The sequence below is a fragment of the Barbus barbus genome, assembly GCF_936440315.1.
Source record: "Barbus barbus genome assembly, chromosome: 2".
Lineage (NCBI taxonomy): Eukaryota > Metazoa > Chordata > Actinopteri > Cypriniformes > Cyprinidae > Barbus > Barbus barbus.
This window is the reverse complement of record NC_136730.1, coordinates 14,159,841-14,180,087: the sequence shown is the minus strand read 5'-3', so window position 1 is coordinate 14,180,087 and position 20,247 is coordinate 14,159,841. Positions and strand designations below refer to the sequence as shown.

Sequence of the window (20,247 nt, the reverse complement as noted above, 5' to 3'; positions counted from 1 at the left end):
AACTCATATGGATTTATTTTTTAAATAAACGTCTGGTTTCACAGACAGGGCTGAAACTAAGCCAGGATTAGGCCATAGGACATTTAAGTAATTTTTATAAACGTACTTAGAAAAAAAAAAACATTACTGGTGTGCATCTTGAGGCAAAACAAAGGCACTGATATTTAAGATTAGTCTAGGACTAGGTTTAGGCCTTGTCTGTGAAATCGGGGGAAAGTCTCTTATAATAATGGGATAATGCAAGGTTTATTGGACTTATTCTTATTGGAATAATGTGGAAAAGTGGTCTCTTATTGGAAAATAGTTGTTTTTCTTCCGACAGCCAGAATAGATGCGTTTTAATAAACTCGATCACTTTAAGTAGCAGATGACATAACTCTTATAATAAAACATAATGTTATCATCCCTTGATGTGGATGCTAATATAGTTATCTTTATTGTTATGGTTATCCTTAAAGTTATTATTCTTGGAGTGAATGGGCTTTAAGACAATAAAATGTTTAAAAAATAGTTAAAGTGTAATTGTGATCAACCACTATTTACGTTTAAACCACTGTTTAAGCCTTGCTGTACAAAGAAGGAGATTGATTGAGATGACCAGTTCTGTGAAATATTTAAATTATTTTTGTACAATGATGTATTTATTGAAAATGTATCATTTTAACATTTTTGTTTTTGTAAGTTTCAGTTGAACTTTGCTAAATTTACTTAACCAGTGTTTCAATGTTTTCTATGATGCTATCTATGCTTCTTTCTTGTTTCTCACTGCTGGACAGTTGCTTTGTTTGTCTTGCGAGATCTGGCAACAACAAGTGCATTGAGAGAATAGAGAGACAGGAGGAGGCAGAACCGAGCTGACATAGACAAGAAACGTCCACGTTTGACAGTTTGCCAATGTTTGATCACCAAAAAGCAATACATAACAGCAATAATAAACGCAATTCTTCTCTGTCTTCATGCCTTGCGGCTTCAGTTTACATGCTCTGTGTGTGTCGGAGCCGGGGAGGACGCGCGGCTGAAGACTTCAGTCCGGATGACAAGACGCGGAGGAGAGACTGAAGCATCCGCATCCTGAGCATCCCGATAGACAATCACAGCGATGATGGAGGGGCGACACGAGTTTTTATGCGGTGTTGTTGAGGGTAAGTTTACGAAACATCATTTATCTGGGTGCTTGGGTGGGAGCCACAGATACAATCAAAGAGATACATGAGATTTATTCGTTAAATGGCACGTTTAACGTGAATTAGTGCGGTGATGTATTGTGAAATCGTTATTTAAAAAAGACAAGCGCCAAGCTATAAAGACACCTATAACTAGCCTCTAAAATAACCCATTTCTAATTTATGGGCTAGTAGGGCAATTCATCTTATTAAGGCGCCGTGGAGCATCCTGGGTGTTTATTTCCATATTTATACTGGAGTGTGATAGGAAGCAGCTGGTCAGGAACCATAAGACACACACACTCTCAATTACACACACATTTCCATCCCCTGTGCACACACAGGCATGTTGTGCATATCTCCTAATTGGCCTTATTCTTGTTTGCAGCTCAGTCACATTATTGGCTCGGTGGGTGATTTGTTTTTTTTTCTCCTGTGGTAATGTCACCCTGCTGGATTCCAGTAGCTTTTTATTACTGACCCACTTCTGTTCTACAGCTGCAAACTTTAGGACCACACTGGCATGAATATCCAATATCAGGGTTGTCGCTAGAACATGTGGGAATGAAGAGGGGAGACACACTTTGTGGTCTATAAGTAAATCTAACTTTACTTGCATACATACAGGCCTCTCACGTAAAGGGACATATACTACGTAACAAATCTCAGCTATGTGATCATTTATATCATTGCAGATTGTGAACAACATTATCGCCCAGCTCTCTAAATAAAGTTGGATATTTAAGTATATCCAACTTTATCTGCGTAAATACATTATATTCACGTCAAGCGATATACAATGCCCTCCAAAAGTATTGGAACAGTAAAGACAAAAAATGCATGTCACATTTTATTATTGGGTGATTCAACACATAGATGTTTTACCAGCTAAGAAGTTCAGCACTTTTAGAGTTTCATCCCTCTATCTGATGTGAGCATAAGTATTGGAACAGTTGCCTCACAGGTCTTTCTAAGTGATCAGCTGTGTCCTGTTGCATTAATTCTTCAGAAGCATTGAAGAATTGAATGTGTCGTATCAGTTATATCCATTACTTCTGTATTCTGAATCTTGCATTCGATGATGACACACACAAACCAGGATGAAGACGAGGGAGCTGATTTTGAGAGAAAAGCATGCAATTTGGATGCTAAAAGAAAAGAGGAAGTCAATTAAAGCTATAGCAAAAACAAAGGGCATGGAGAAATCAAGAGTTTGGAAACCACCAGCGACACCAGCAACCAACAACGACCTGATCGGCTGAGAAAACAACAGTAGTTCATGACAGAAAAATCATAAAAGCTGTGAAAATGAATCCTAAAAGACGTGTCTGTAAAATCACCAACAACTTCCAGAAAGCTGGGGTGATGCTCTGACAATCTACTGTCCTCAGGAGACTTTGACACAGAATTACAGATGCTACACAGCAAGATGCAAACCTCTGACCAGCACCAACAATAGAAAGGCAAGATTAGAGTTTGCAAAAAAGCACAAAGGTGAGCCAGAAGAGTTTTGGAACTGTGTTTATGGACCAATGAGACAAAGATGAACCTTTATCTAAGTGACAAGCAAAAATGTGAAGAAAAAAAGGGAACTGCAAATGATCCATAATGAAGCATACAGCCTCATCTGTAAAGCATGGTGGAGGTGGTGTCATGGCATGGGCATGCATGGCTGCCTCTAGAACAGGCCCTCTCAACTTTACTGATGACTTAATGTATGATGACAGTAGCAGAATGAATTTGGAAGGGTACAAAACCATCTTGCCTACCAATATTCAAGAAAATGCCACCAGATTCATTGGGAAGTGCTTCATATTGCATCAGGACAATGACCCAAAACACCCTGCCAGTTCAGTCAAGGAATTTATAAGGGCAAAGAAATGGAAAGTCTTAGATTGTCCAAGTCAATCTCCAGATTTAAATCCGATCGAACATGAATTTCACCAGCTGGAGAGCAGAGTAAAGGCAGAAACTCCCCAAAACAAGCAACAATTGGAATTGGCTGCATTAAAGGCTGGGAAACGCATTTCAAAGGATGAGAGCAAGAGTCTGGTGATGTCTATGGGTCACAGACTCACTGCTGTGATTGTGCACAAGGGATCTGCAACTAAATAATAGCTTTTAATCTTTTATATCTGCCTTGTGTTCAACTGTCCCAATACTTATGCTCACATCAATGAGTGGGATGAAGTCTAATTTCAACTCTATTTCAAGTGCTGTTTTTTTTATTTGGTAAAAGATGTATTTGTTGAAACGGCTAATAATAAAACGTGACATTCTGTAGTTTTGTCTCATATCCATCTTTTAATCATATTTGCAAATGTCTTCACTCCACAGCCAACAGAGCAATTTTGTCTTTACTGTTCCAATACTTTTGGAGGGCACTGTATATAGAACATTTTGACTGTTTGACTTTTGCAAAATGTAAACTTTATTATCACCCAACTGTAATTTGCTAAATACAACTATAAAGCATGATGATAAGATATCATAAATATTAACATATATATTTAATAAATATAAATATCATAAATATTTTCTGTAAACTTGCCTTGACAGTCACTGCCAGAGCTGGGTAGATTACTGACAAATTGTAGTCCATTACTGATTCCAAATTACATGGCAAAAATTGTAGTTAGTAACGTAATCCATTACACATTTTTAGGTAATATAATCAATATAATACTTTTTATTATAATACTAATATAACACTTTTAATATAATATAATTATTATAATATTAATATAATACTTTTTGATTACTTTTGACCTAACTAAAAAATAAATAGGATAATCTTGTGCTATATTGATATAAAAATAAAGAGGGTAAGAAAATATATTCCATTTATTGTTATTAACAACATGAAGTGCTTTAAACATTACAGGTTTCCAAAAACTGGGGTTTCGAAAGGAACTGTAGGGGGTTTGTGAGTTTGTTGAAAAGCTAATAATTAATTTGATCATAAAAATGTAAAATTAAAATAAATCATTTTAAAATAACATCAATTAATATGCAACACTTACTAAAATATTTGAATATTTCACTTGTTTTCTTTAAATTACGAATAATATATTGCTATTGTATGAATATGTAATCATGCAATCAGTAAAAAAGTAACTGTAGTCTGATTACGAGTATTTTAAAATGTAATTTAATGAACGGCAGTGAAGTGCTGCAACAGATGTTGGTTTGTCATGTGACAGTGAAAACATGATGACGTACTCGCCATATTTGTACAACATACTTTTTAACAGACGTGAAGTTTAAGTTTCAATCCAAAATGAAGTTCCGTTATGAGACAATATGAGATTTCGTATGCAGCTTATTTGTTTTGAGAAAAGCACTATACAAATAAAATGGACTTGTCTTGACTTGAATAACCACATGTTAGTAAATCCAGACTGCTGTCAAGTAAAAGATACACTGAGTTTCACTGATATATAAATCTATTCTATATAAATTATTGATTTGTTATTGTTCACATACCAGTAATGCCAGTCATGCTATATTCATAATTACTGAAGCAAATCAAGCATGAATATATGCGTGGTTTGTTTTTCCATCAGCATGAGAGCCAGCATGAATAATAAATAATAACCAACCACTGTCTTACCTAATGCAGCAAAATCTAATCCTAGAATGCTAGAGACAAGATAATTTATATGTGATAATTTATATAGATAATCTATTCTTCATGACCATATTCTGCATTCCATAATCCTAAACTTAACAACTACAACTACTACCTTACAAGATATTAATAAGCAGTAAATTAAGAGTTTATTGAGGCAAAAGTCATAGTTAATAGTGAATATGTGTTCCCCATTCTAAAGTGTTAAAAAATTATTTAGGATACAAATGATTGGTTATTGTCCAGCAGTGTACTTAATGTGTTATTTTCTTCTGTATGTCACTATTCCCTGTATGTACATGTTTCAAACACTACTTTATTTGCTATAGACAGAGGCAGAAGTGAATTCAGAGTTGAGAGTGAATGTTTCAGTGAGGCTTCAGAGTTAAAGATTATTTACAGCATTGTCTATGATAAGATATTTCTTATACCTTTTAACATAGACGAATCAGACTAATAGAACAGAACAGAATAAAGAAGTATGTGAATGTGCAAGTATCCATTACTGTGTGCCACGTACTGTACATACAACACACACAAAATACAATTAGAAATTGAAAAACAATAGTACCCTTATAAGGACATCTTTGTAACTTATACTCAAAAAGGTGCATATTAGTACCTTAGAGCTGTTGTATTTCTTTCTTTTTCTTTTTTCTCTCTTTCTTTCCTTCTGTTTTATAATCATATATAATAATATAATCATAACGCATATTAAGCAAAAAGGTATGATTAAAAATAAAACCTGTCAATTAGACAAGGGTTAACTGAAAAAAACAAACAAACAGGTATAACACTAGACATTCTGTCCCCCCAACACTTTTGAAATGATGTATAACCTTGTATGAAAATACCATATGAACCATCAATGCAGGATTTGAAAATGTTTTACAAGACGCGAGGGCACAAATTTAGATAAAAAAGTGACTCTTTCCTGGACAGTTCTCAAAAACCAGAGTCGGTAGTTATTTTTATTTCAATTTATCATTGTCATTGTAAATTATTGTGTTTGTGGAGGTTGTACGAACTCCAGCCTGTCAGGACATCGAGTCCACAGGTTTCCTAACAAGAAATAGGACGGTATCTTCTGGGCCTCGGTGCGTTTGTGCAGCTGAAGAGACTGGATTTCACTAATGCATCTGCTTCAAACACCACGGTGGTGTGTAACTTAACGATCACTTTACACCGGAGGATTATCATCCAGGCGATATGAGTCTCACATGAGATGCTGAAGCAAGAACTTAGTGAGACTCGGTGCGGTTCCTTTGGTGCACACAGCACCTTCACCTGGTCCCGGTCAGCCTGTGTTCGGCCGCTGACGGGAGACATGATGCTCACGGATCCGGCAGAGGTGCAGTTCCACGAAAATGTCAACTGTGCACCGTAAGTCTTTTTTTTTTTTTTTACATTTGTTAACTACCAAATCAGTGAACATAATTATTTAAATAATGAGCCACAACGAAATGTATATAAGTTGTTGTAAAGCACCGCAGCTAGCTTGTAAGCATTTGCAATATCGTTATATATTTAAAGCCGTGTAAAAACATTACTGTATGAGAAGGCATAAATGGTAAATTAACCTCATTTTGCTAATATTATTACTATCAAGTCTAGTGACAGCTTAGTGACATTGTTTGCACAGCTAATTGTTTTTTTTTTTTGTCATGTTGTGTGTTTTTAAGGCTTTGGGAGATGGGAGTGTGAAGATCTGAAGTAGAGGAGGCCAGCTGTTATGAACCACCTCTACTGGACCACAGCTTCCACTCCTAATGGAGACACAGATGTGATGGAGGCCAAGTGGAAAAGCATGGTCAGCAGTGAATGTGATCTAAACTTGTGTTTGCTTCTCCCAGCATATGCCGTCTGAGAGGAATACTGCAGGTCACCAGGCTCCAGGAGAACACAACACTGTCATGTCCACTACACCTGCTCCTCTCTCCAGATCCCTCCACAGGATCAACATTATATGAGGCTGTTGGTGTATATCTAGCACAGCCATCACAATTTAACACACTTTATCAACACATTAGTGTGATACCCAGACTGAAAGATTGTTAAATGTTTTTAAAAAGGTCAGATGGTATTTCTTTTGGTAGTATATGTTTGGTACATCTACATATATATATTAACAGTTGAAATGTTGTTTTGAGTTGGGTATTAACCGTGCTAAGAAATAATATTTATGATTTAGTGCTGTATAAATAAAACTGAATTGAATTAACCATAAATGCAGATCTGCTTGATTGTGATTTATTTTTTATTGATTGTCAACAAAATGGGGCCATTCAAAACCTTTATAAAGTCCTCCTTCCTCTGTAAACTATCTTCTAATGGCTGACACAACACATGCACCATAGGCCCAGCGGACAACTTGTCTGTATGCTATCATTATTGATTGCGTTATACCAATGGCATCAAAAAGTGTTACTTATAGGTAGTCATGACCTAAATAGAGTTAACTTGTAATTTAGAATCAAAATTATTAAGACTGTTTTAATATTAAAATCTTTAACTATGTATTTATACATGTATACAAGTATTTAGCTAGAGTAATAAATGATTTCTGCCCTAAAACATGTGTCTGCTGGCCTGGAGAGGTCTATGCTCCTGTCTGAAGTGCATATAGGCTATCTGTAGCACATATGGGTTCAGACAGCAAGCCTCAAAGCCTGGGTGTAGAGTCAGACACTGCACATCAAGTGTGGGGGTCACATTCTCCACTAAGACCCAGCATGTAACGTATCTAACTCCCTGCAGCACTGACTTTCCTCAGCTGTGACCATGGCCTCGCATTTCCCACACAAGCACCTATGAATCAAAAATGTGTTTATCTCTCTCTCTCTCTCTCCTGCGGGGATAAGAAACCACTATTATGTAACTTTAGTGTTGGATATTAAAGAGTGTGACACGCCTGATCAACGATTATTAGTTTCTATTACTGGTAAGTATCAATACTCAGATGACCAATACTAGCATTGCTATTGCCTGATTACATTAGCTAACATGTGTATCTCTGTAAGCTAACACTTACACTATCCATTGGATGTGTCTGAATTTATTTATCAGCCCTCAGTACAAGTTAATTTGGGTTTATTGAGAGGATGGATGCATATTGTAAATGTGGATATGGATGTAACATGGATTGACTTGTTTTTAATGCTACAATCATTTAATAAATATTAAATATATAATATATTCAATTATATATATAGAAATATAGAAATTCTGTGTATGTAAATGTTTTACTAATTATTCTAAATGTTTTCTGCACAAGCAACCATAAAACAGTGCAGAATGTGGCAGCAAAAAGTCTGTGCTTGCTTCAAAAATCTGCTTCTCATTGCAGCTTATTCTGGCCAAGAACTACCCACTTAGACAGAAAGAGACCACCTGACCAACATGTGAAATAACAGCCATAAAGTAGTCAGAGTGAATTCAAGTACTGCCATCGTAGTCTTCATGAAAAATTGTACAGAAAACACAGTAAAAATAGCTAAATATTTGTATAGACGACTCTAAAAACTATGCAGTTTAGTTGTTACAGAGTGCCTCAAACAAAGCTTTGATACATATAATCCTGCGCTGCTTCCCAATGCCCACCCCTAGCGATGGCCCTGACTATTACATAACTGGTCCAGCATAGCATGAAAGGTCCAAGCTCATAATTCAGAGTCTGCCCAAAATCCGACTGTTTTGAGTGGGCTGCAGCGAAGAGGAGGTGGAAGAGAACAGAAATTCTGAAGCTTTGTGATGGTTATGAAATGCTGCCTTGTGTAAATGGAGAACAAGTCACGTGTGTGTCTGCATGTGTTAAAGGTGTGTTATATCTGTATATTGTACTCCTTAGGTTTCTATGGGAGACCCTGGTCAATGGAACAAAGGAAGGTACTATTTCAGTGGTGAGTATGGGATCAGTGAGTGCACACACAATGTATAGATGGGATGACAAGATTGATCTTTATATGCATTTGTATCACTAAAGGGACACAAAATATTATAAATCTACAGTTATGTAATATAACATGGGATGTTTATTTGGATCATGTTTGCAACATGGTGGTATCAGAGCTGTACAGTAAAGCTGCCCGGGGGTCAGCACAGAGCAGCTGGTGCGTTGCAGAGGTGTAAAGTCGTGTAGGCAGAGAGACAAATGGCTTTTTATGACTAATCATTGGACACTGGTGCCAGCATGACTCCACTGAGCCAGTTTCACACATCTTCATACATTAGCCATGGTGAAATCAGTGGCAAGGAAGAAGTCCATTTTGAATCAGAGCATGGGTGAAGTAGAAGAAAAGAGAAAGTATTATTATTATTTGCCATATTCTTAAATAAATAGTTCACCCTAAAATGACTTTTTGTTGAAATTGTGCTCACCCTCAAGCCATCTAAATGAGTTTGTTTCTTTATTGGAAATGAAAAATTGACCATTACAGTGAATGGGTGCCATAAGAATAAGAGTTCAACAGCTGATAAAAGCATCACAATGATACACAAGTAATCCACACGACTCCAGTCCATATTTGTAATAAATAAATCCATCATTAAGGTGTTTTTAGATGTTAACTGATGGACTGGAGTCATGTGGATGAGTTGTGGATTATTGTGATGTTTTTATCAGCTGTTTATAATATCATTCTCACGGCACCCATTCACTGTGAAGTGATGTAGTGTTAAATTTCTACAGATCTGTTTCAATGAACAAACAAACTCATCTACATCTTGGATGGCATGAAGGTGAGTAAATATCAAGAAGGTTTTCATCTTGGGGTGATCTTTTTGAGGTATCTCTGCTGAAAACACCATCTTTCCATGATGGTTCAGCCTGATTTAGTGCTGGTCTAGCTGGCTGTCATTATGGTTTCCAACAAAACTGAAGCTGTATTATGGTTTCCAACAAAACTGAAGTTGTTGGTCAAGCTGGTTAACCTAGGACATCTTCCTGGTTTATCTAGCTAAGAATCCTGGTGGTGACACTCTCTGCTGCAGCACTAATGAACAAGCTCACACTTTACTCAGTGAGCTGGCATTAACTAGTAGATTCGATCAGCAAAAATGCAGTTCTCATCCATTTAAGTTTAGTATAGCAGATTTTCTTAAACTTAGAAAAAGATGAATAATAGCTTTAGTGATTGATATATTCTTTCCCATTCTGAGACATCTGTATATACACATGGCATACTGTACATAATATTTGAAATATTACTGATTTGTTTATATTTTTCAGCCTGTTCTGATTGATGCCTTGGTTTGTGACGTCCAAATCAGTAGAATTTACATTAATGTACAATGGCTTGGACTTGACAGAAATTAGAGTGTGTGGGAATCCATCTGCATAGGAAGAAAGGAGAGAAGCGAGAGAGTATCCTACCCACCCACACAAACAAGTGATACAGGCACTGGTCCAAACTCAACCCTGGATGAAAAGATTAATAGTGCAGGCGAAAGAAGGGGAATGAGAACTTTTAGACACTTGAGTGAGAGTGAAGTGACTGTGCTGATGCAGTAGACAAAGGGAGAGAAGGAGGAGAAAAAGGAAGTGGGGAGGAAGAGAGAGAGAAAGAGCAAACGATAGATTCTATCTGTGCATTAGCATTTTAAATAGGTTGGAGAGGGGGAGACCCAAAATTAGCTTTGTGTGTGTGTGTGTGTGTGAGTGAGTGTGTGCACACGCTTGCTTGAGGTTAACCTTTGGGGAGGTTCTTTAATATTTTAGACAAGCACTAGCTCAGCCTCAGCCTATTTAGGGAGTCTGCTTTTCTCCTGAGACGCACACGCAGACACACTCATTCTATGGTAGGCAAAGATGTAATATTTAATTTAGTTAACTCAGTTTTTGTCTGAGATCTTAAGACTTTAATCTGGAAGAAACCCATTCTCTGAAACAGTCATTTTACAGATCACATTAGATTACTTGTCTTGTTGAGTTTAAGAATATAAACTCTCCTATACACTTTTAACACTAGTTTTCACGCTAGTTTATTTAATGTCCACTAACAATGTCTAACAGTATAGACTAAACATCATGATTACCACTACAGTGCCAGTTTGCTAAGTAGAATTATATAATATTTTTTACAATAACTTTGGCAAATGTACAACTTGATTCTGAATTATACATAGTTAAAATATCAATATTTTATATTTTTTGTTGTCATTTAACTTTTAGATTTGATATTTTACATTATGGAATTTACTTCTCATTGACATGTGTAACGGTCCGGTGGTTGTGGCAAAAAGGCGCTCGACGAAAGTATAAACAAAAGGAATCTTTTAATAAACTGCTTCAACACACTTACGACAATAAGTTAACTTAAGATCAGACAAACACAAAGGCAGAACTGAGGACTTATAAAGGGGCTGGAACAAACGAGGAAACAAGGTAATTAATTAAACACAGGTGATGACGATCATTAATTAACAAAACTAGGACACAAACTAAAACAGGAAGAACCAAATAAGGACAAAAAGGAAACTAAACAAACAGTTCTGTTACAACATGTTGGTTACCAATTATAATAACTTTTGAAAATTTTAAAGGGACAATTGCAAAATGACTACTTCACTCATTATGTAGATTGTAAAAATGTAGTAATATATTAAAGATTTTGCCTTTTAAGATTTGGGTTCAAAGAATTAAATAATCTGGGACATGGATAAAGCAATACAATCTTGAAGTCATTTTTTTAAACATTGCAAAAATAAATTATAAAAGCATGGTATGAAGTTCTCAAGACCTTGATATCACAAAAGTGAGTTCCCATGGGACTTGAAAGTTCAAGTTAAATCTCTGTATTGGTAATAGTGCACATTTTGTGCAATAATCATGATCTTCATTTAATATTTATTTAGAGGCCATTGTCATTGCCACCGAAATGATTATATTAAGAACAACATTTAAATATCACACTGCAGTTAAACTGTTTTTCTTCATAAATAGGTTGAAATTCATAGAGGGGCAGACCATTTACTTTTTTCCTCTGCAGAGGAATCAATCCTTTGCTGTTGTTAAACTCACACTCATTCCCTGCAGGAAATGCGAACCCTTATATTATTAATGATGCAAGATCAATGAATGTCTCTATTTTCTGCCTGTCTCTCTCGCTCTTTCTCCCTGCTGTGCCTTGTGCTCTTCTTACACGATATTCTCAAAAAAAAAAGGAAAATTCATTTTCAATTCTAAAAAGATTGGTCTCTTAATGCACCTGTTCCCTATTGTCCCTTTCAGGATGCAGATGTGGAGTTTGAACACATATCTGTATGGTCCTAAAGATGATCTGAAGCACAGGTTACTGTGGAGGGAGGTTTATTCAGCAGACGAAGAGGGTATGTGTATTCATTATGCCCAGCACTGGGTTAAAGTGTTTATTTAATCTGTGTATTTTAATTTCATTTACTGATCATTTTATAGCTAAAGGCTTTCGTTATTTTTATTATTTCTGCCCCTAAATTATAATTCATATCTAGAAAACATAATCTGAGCAATCAGAATATAAATACTTGGTCATCTTAGCAGAGATTGTTAAAATGTATTTCTAAGAAGAAAATTTCTAAATTGCACCTAATCATTTTATACAAACGTAATTCTATTAAATTATATTTTGCCATTATTTGCCATTCAGTTATTGGTGTGAGCTTCTGCTGTGTGTTAGGTACAGCAAAAAATGCCTTATTTCAGATAATTAAGATATAAAAAGATACATTTTTGCCTGCATTCAGTATAACAAATAATGACTCATGAGTATTGTTATAAAATAGTGTGATTCTAGTATCGTATTTGTGGCACCATTGTGGCACTATATTTCTATGAAACCTTTCACGTTTTCATTCTCTCTCCATCTTTCTGTCACTGTCTCCAGCTCAGTTGAAAGCTTTGGTGTGTGAGGCAGAGTCGAGGGGTCTGACATTTGTATATGCTCTTTCTCCGGGTCAGGACATCGTCTTCTCCAACTCTTGTGACCTCACACTGCTTAAACGCAAACTCAGACAGGTAAGCAAACTGACTTCATCTCCCTCTCATTTTCATTGTGCTTTCTTGTGATCAAAGACACATTTGCACAGCTATTGTACCGTTTGACTACTGTGTTCACTCATGAATGCCTTATTCTCTTTAATTTCACCACTAGGTGTCAGACCTGGGCTGTCAGGCTTTTGCCCTCCTATTTGATGACATTGATCACTCCATGTGCCAGTCAGATACAGAGGCCTTCTCCTCATTCGCTCACGCCCAGGTTACCGTGGCCAATGAGATTTTCCGTTTCCTGAGGGAGCCACCTGTCTTCCTTTTCTGTCCCACTGGTAAGCTAATACATAAATATGTCAAGCTTAGTTCATTACAGAGCAAGAATCAGTTTAATGGAGTGACACATTTACTTAATGATACCTTAAAGAAATAGTTCAAACAAAAATTAAAATTGGCTTAAGATGTATTAACCCTCAGGCTATCCAAGATGTACAAGATTTTGTTTCTTCATAAGATTTGGAGAAATTTAGAAATTACGTCACTTGTTCACAAATGGCTCCTCTGCAGTGAATGGGTGCCGTCAGAATGAGAGTCCAAACAGCTGATAAAAACATCACAATAATCCAAAAGAGTCCAGTCTATCATTTATCACCTTGTGAAGTAAAAACTGTGTGTTTGTAAGAAACAAATAAACCATTGATACATTTAAATTTAAACTATAGCTTGTGGATTATTGTGATGGTTTTATCAGCTGTTTGGACTCTCATTCTGACGGCACCCATTCACTGCAGAGGAGCCATTGTTGAGCAACTGATGAAATGCTATAATGGTAAACTTTTCCAAATCCGTTTCAATGAAGAAACAAATTTATTTACATTTTGGATGATCTGACACTGCTCTTCCCATCTTAAAACCTCAATGTCATTCTCTGTGCGTTTTCTTACATTGTTCTCTCCTTCTTTCCCCCAAACAGTACTGTGCTGTTATTTCTTTTCTCTCTATAGAGTACTGTAGTTCTCTGTGCACTCCTAGCGTGTCAAAGTCTCCCTACCTGCTGACAGTTGGGGAGGATCTTCTCCCTGGCATCTCTGTCATCTGGACCGGTGAGAGACATTTTCAGTGTGTCCTTAAAAAAAAATCACACTCAGTGTCAGTTTGTTAGAGAAACCACATTTCTAACATTTACATATTTGGTCATCGCTCTCCTATAGGAAATAAGGTGATATCACGGGAACTGAGTCCTGAATCACTAGCTGAGGTCCAGTCGGTGCTTCGAAGGCCACCCCTCATTTGGGACAACCTTCATGCGAATGATTATGACTCCCGACGTGTCTTCCTGGGGCCTTTTAAGGGCCGCCCCCCTGGACTCAGGGCCCATCTGAGGGGTCTGCTGCTAAATCCAAACTGCGAATTTGAAGCCAATTTCATCCCTCTGCATACCCTGGGAAGCTGGAATGAAGAAGGAAAAGAGGAGGGGAAAGGTGAGAGCAGAATGGAGGATAGAGAGGCTTAAATATTGTAGTATGGATATAGATATGTTAAGATTATGAGATTGATTCCCAGGGCATGCAAAATGTGATAAAATGTATATCTTGAATGGAATGTAAGTTGTTTTGTATAAAAGCATCTGCTACTGTAAATTCATTAATGTAAAAACATAGAGCGTTTAAACATTGAATGAACAAACATACAGGAGCACTCAATAGGAGTATAAAGAAAAATTCTACCCCTTGCTGACCTAGTATAACCTCTGTAGGTGATGAAGAGGCCTATAGTGTGGATAGAGCGTTGTCATCTGCCTTGCAAGACTGGATGAAGGAGCTCAGTCTTCCTCTGCACCCTGGTAAAGCATCCTGAAACATCTGTTAAAAAAACTCGTATTTATTTGTAAATTTGAAAAGTGATTTATGTACATTAAATATATTTAACTTTTTATTGGTTATTTCATAAATTGTAATAATGACTAAAAACATTTTTATTAACATTTTATTATTTTATTAACATTTTTAGTGCGATTTATGTATTATTATTATTTATTTGTTATATTTTAATATATTTAATTTTTATTTAAAATTTTAGTTTAAGTTTTAGTAATGTTGCTAATGGTGCTTTTGTTTTTATTAGTTGTATTGTATTTTTATTCGTTTTTAAAAAATATTTCTTTTGAGCTTTAATTTCTGTTTATTTCAGTGTTTCACAAATTTTGGTATTTAAACGTATTTTATTTCAGCTAGTTTCAGACGATTTTCTTGAATTTTGAGTTTATTATTGATTATTGTCACAAAGAATCTGTTGTAAGTGCTGACATGGATCTGATTTTGAGTCCAATTATTGCTCACTGTTTCTTTTAGGACGTCAAGTGAGGCCTACAGACCTCAAGCCCTTAACACTCTCTGTTAAATCAAAGTCCTCCGATAGCTCAGACAATCAATGTGGAGCCCAGCCCAAACGTCCCATAACCTCTTCCCGGAGCACAGGGGCTCTCGCTAGCGATGAAATCCCAGCAGACCCTGTTATGAGCCAGGATCTGAAAACTGGGGAGAACCAGGTCTCCAGGAGCTTCAGCCATGAAAAGAACTCTAGAAGGGGATTCTGTTCTGGGAGGGTTCCTCTCAGCGAGGCCCAGGTCCGTCTGCTTGTAGGCCTGTACTACCTGCCTCATGAACATGGACCACCTGCTCAGAATCTGCTGCAGGACCTCACGTGGCTCAAAGCCAACTGTCACTGCGTCAGTGTCAATGGCAATGGCAAGAAGGTCTTGCCACAGAAGGTGAAAAGATCCATTTTATTAAATATATTCACTATCAATTCACTTGTCATTTGATTTGTTTTTAATAAAGTTGATGATATTGAGATTATAGCAATGATTCATCATGAAAGTAGCATTTGGTTGAGGTTTTTGTTATTAATTTTTGCTCTCTCAGATAGAGGAATGGCGGGACCGTGCAGGCCGTTTCCTGGCTGCGTGTGATGATGTGGCTTTACTGCACGGTGCTGTTGTGAACAGCATCAATAGGGCTGTTCTCTACGACCTTTACCCTTACATCTGGGACTTGAGAAACACCCTGCTGGTGGCCAAGGCTTTCATCTGCTGGCTAGGTGAGAGAGACAGTAGGGATGATTTGATCTTGATGATCTTGTCTTGTCATGTAGGCCTTTTCCCCTCATGTGATAAATAAAAAGTGAAGAACCCATCTCCCATCTTCTCACAAGCATATTTCCGTTCACAGAGGGGCGTATACTGAGTGAAGGTTCTCCACTAGGCTCCTGGAAGAACTGCTTCCACTGTGAGTGTCAAAAACTATAGACCTATAGACTGTAGCATATTAATTTCTGCATATTTAGTTTTCTGAAGTCGACTAGCTTTATGTGAAGAAAAGAAAGAAATGTAGAAACATTCAGAAATGTTGTGCTGCAGTGCAGCTCTCAAATCTAAATTAAAATTAAAAATGCTAAATAAATAATCATTTTGCAGGGGTGCATGAAATTGATCAAAAGTGACATTTATAATGTTGCAAAACATTTCTATTCAACATTCTATTCAATAAAGAGTTTTGAAAAACATCACAGTTTCCAAAAAAATATTAAGCAGCACAACTGTTTTCACCATTGATAATAACAATCAATGAACATTGAACACCGAATGAGCATATCAGAATGTTTTCTAAAGAATCATGTAACACAGCTTTGCAATCACAGGCATAAATTCGATTTTCAGCTATATTAAAGAGAAAAAAGTTATTTTAATTTTTAATAATGTTCAGATCAAATAAATGCAGCCTTAGTGACCAATGCAAAAATATAAAACATTTTTTTTTACCAACTCCAAGCTTTTGAACAGTACTGTATTCAAACATGGTTCATCAAAAATATGGTGCATCAAAAACTGTCACATCAGTGTCAAACACATTAAAACCTATATTGTAACGTGACAGAAATAAGACACATTTGAATATGTTCACAGTTAAATAACACAAATTGATTTGTTTAAACCTACTGGTTCCTGCAGTGGATTGATACTCTTGATGTTGGGGATTGTTCACAGGGTGTGGAGCTTCCTCAGGGGCGGAGCTCCATGGTGTGGAGGCGGAGCCATGGGTGATTAAAGGAGGACTATCCGGAGAGGTGCAGGTAGGAATGATATAATTAATGATTCAGTTACAAATTACATTATATTAGGTTAAAGGGCCAGATTGATTTGCTGTACTTTTTTCAGTCTCCTTGATCTTTTCCTGTCTTTTTCTTGTTTTGTCTGCCTCTGGTGTTGGTGTGAATCAGATGCTTCTGCCTGTGGGGACCAGCAGTGAGTTGTTCAGTCACCCTCCCCCTCTGTTCCCCACCTCTCGACTTTATAATATACGACCATTCCAGCAAAAAGACAAGGTGACTCAAGCACACTTGGTAACCAATTGACTCAACCTCGTTACACATTTCTGACTCTTTTCATTGTTTTTTTTCCACATCTTTAGGTGGAGCTCTACCGAATGGTGCGTCAGTTGCATCAGAAGGGTAAAGGGAGCCAGGATGCTGCCATCTCTCATCCAGATTTCATTGGGGACAGGCAAGAATTGCTCTCAAGCATATCACAGCCCCTATATAAAATGTTCTGACTTTTATTATTCAGTAGATGCCTCCATCTGGGCACAAACTATAGTGGTGTGAAAAAGTGTTGAAAAAATTAAGGTTTTTTTTTTTATGAAGGGAAAACAAAATCCAAATCATAATAAAAAACTTCATTCAACAACTGCATGTTGTGTTTACTTGTGTTATCTTTGATTATTTTTAAAATTTGTTTGATGATCTGAAACATTAAAGTGTGACAAACATGCAAAAAAATAAAAAATCAGGAAGGGGCCCAACATTTTTTCACACCAATGTATATCTTCTCATTGCGGTCACTGATTCCTGAGATTGAGTAAGATTGAGTAATTCTGTAAGAAAATACAAGAAAAACAGGAGGTTGTATTAAAATGCAATTCCTTAATGTTTTGCAGTCCTGAGGTATATGAGAAATATCAGCCTCTTTCTGCTGTGTGTTTGTGTTTTAGGTGTCTGGGTGCGTCTCTGGCCTTGTGCTCAGAGTACAGCTTGGTTCTGGAGGATGAACTGGGTGTATGTGGGTGCGCTGTGGGTATTCTGGATGTCCGCTCCTTTGCCAAACGATGTCAGGCCACCTGGCTACCTGCTATGAGGGACAAATATCCTTCACGGCCCCATGGAGCGAGTGGACATACTGCAACAAAGGTAAGAGTTAAAGCTAAACACACAACCACATTTATTATGCTGTACTTTTAAAATGGTGCAATAGTAACATCCAATCCTGACGTCTTGAATTGCACTTTCTCCTCCAAACCCCTAGGAGGTGCTGCTGTATTTCCATGAAGAACAGGACTATCCAGACTCTCTGCTGTATCATTTCCCATCTCAGCTCAGGCTTGAGGCTCTTCCTGAACTGGTGGACTGTAGTGTCAGTCGTAGCCTCCTCACAGCCCTGCTAACGGCCCTCAAAGCTAATGGTGAACTAACACTGATTTTAAGCATATTTCCAGACTGGCTGATAGTATCCTTGATATTAGCCTTGAGTATTTCATTTCTCTTTCTTCCTCAGGTTCACAGGGTGTATTTTGCGAGGTCCAGCCTACAGATGGATTACGGATGGAATTTCTGACAAAGCTAGGATTTCTGGAGATCCTCCGTGGAGAAGCATGGCCTAGAGAAGGTGTAGTTTTGGGGAGGCTGTTATAAGCAAATATCCAAAACACACAGGATCCAGCTGAAAGAAAATCTGATTTTAAATGAACATGTTGCCATGTTTGAGGCTGGAGCTGTGGTTATAGTTGTGCTTAGAAAAATGGTTGGGCTTAGAAAGTGCTTTGGTGAAGCATTAAGGTCTACCCCCCCCCCCCCCCCCCCCCCCCCAAAAAAAAAATAAATAAATAAATGCATTTTGCATGCCAAAGTCAAATCCAAGATCAGATAGAAAAAATTAAATAAAAAAAATATATATATTGTACTATGACGATCTGCAATTTTTTAAGGCTTTTTAGTAGGGCTGTGCGATTAATCGAAATCGCAAAGTCTGGGATGTGGACGCAATGTGTACGCCGTGTCTCTGAATGCTTCTCATACTCGCACCGCTCGATTTTCCCCCCAAATTGCACAGCCCTACATTTTAGGCATTTGCATTTCAGAGAATAACAAAAATTTGGCATCGGACTTATTGTTATTTGTTTTAGTGTTAAAGTATTTTGTTTGTTGATATTTTATTTAGAATAGTACAAGCCACAATAAAAATGTACAAACACATTTAACAAAACAACCAATGTTTTTGGACAATAGGATTGGGCTTCAGAGAAATGTAGATTTATGGTATGTGTTTACACTGAAAGTAGTTGTGGGACTATCAGAGATTGTCTGTAGGCACTTTTTGTGATTTTTTAAACATTTCTTTACATTTAATCACATTGGACTTGGTGTGAACAGGCCTTTAGGTTTTATGGTCAAAGCTGGGGGCTTTGTGAAAAAACATTAGAGACAAAATGAGAACTTAATAGTGATCACTTGTTTACAGCTTCATCTTCATAAATCAGCATTCAGTTTGCCTTCTCGCTGCACCATGCATTTGGAGCTCTTTTATTGGTTCACATAAACTTTTGGCTCTGCTTTTGGGGATGATACAACTTGCTGTTTTTTATTGAGAGTGTCTGTGTTGCAGCTATGGATGGCTGTAGGAGCAAAAAGCACAATGTTTCTCTTTTGTATTCAGCACACACATACACACAAACCTCCCCTAGCCGGTCATGGTCAGGCTCACAAAGCAGACTCCTGAATATATAGTACAATATACAATATCATGTCACATAATAGACATGAAATAGCTCCTCCAGTGTGCTGAAGGGACCCTGACCTCCCAAGATTGATGAATCATGGTGCATCTCGCAGGGCTTTTTATAGCTCTTTCTTTGAATGAACTCTTTTTCTCACACAGAAATCCCAAATCTTCTGAGAGACTAAATTATTGTTAGCTCTAGTCTTCTCTCTTTGTCCCTACACACACACACACACACACACACACACTGTATGCACGTCTGTCCACACATTCAATAATATGCCTTTTGATCTATAACCAATAGCCTTTTTTTAATCGCCATGGCAATCATAAAAAAACTAATTAAATCTGCTTTTTTGCACCATTGATTTAATATCATTTGATATAATCTCACTGATTTGCTAGTTTTTGTACATTTATGGTTAAAATACATTTGATTGTGCATGCTAACTGTACTTTTCATCCATTTTAGAGCACTTTTACTATTTCTGCAGGTTTTAATGTTGGAATTGCGATACGTACACTGAAAGGTCTCAGCTTAGATAGTAATATTTCTTGTTAAATTGTTTGCATTTAATGGTTTTAAGGATTCTGGTACAGTACAACTGCAGTTTTTGTAATAATGGAATAAAACATGTTTACAGCATCATTAAAACCTTTC

The 20,247-nt window shown here is 36.9% G+C and overlaps 1 protein-coding gene across 1 annotated transcript; it reads left to right on the top strand.

Moving 5' to 3' along the window:
* Positions 1–1,099: 1,099 nt before the first annotated feature.
* Positions 1,100–18,502, top strand: LOC306885895 (protein O-GlcNAcase-like; the record flags this gene model as incomplete). The annotated part of the gene is made up of 17 exons (XM_079442700.1): positions 1,100–1,142; positions 8,642–8,693; positions 12,023–12,120; positions 12,654–12,784; positions 12,921–13,092; positions 13,762–13,860; positions 13,969–14,238; positions 14,514–14,600; positions 15,109–15,527; positions 15,682–15,856; positions 15,988–16,044; positions 16,803–16,888; positions 17,036–17,140; positions 17,227–17,318; positions 17,806–18,001; positions 18,117–18,273; positions 18,366–18,502. 17 exons carry the CDS (start codon positions 1,100–1,102, stop codon positions 18,500–18,502), a joined length of 2,376 nt encoding a protein of 791 aa, XP_079298826.1.
* Positions 18,503–20,247: the final 1,745 nt, after the last annotated feature.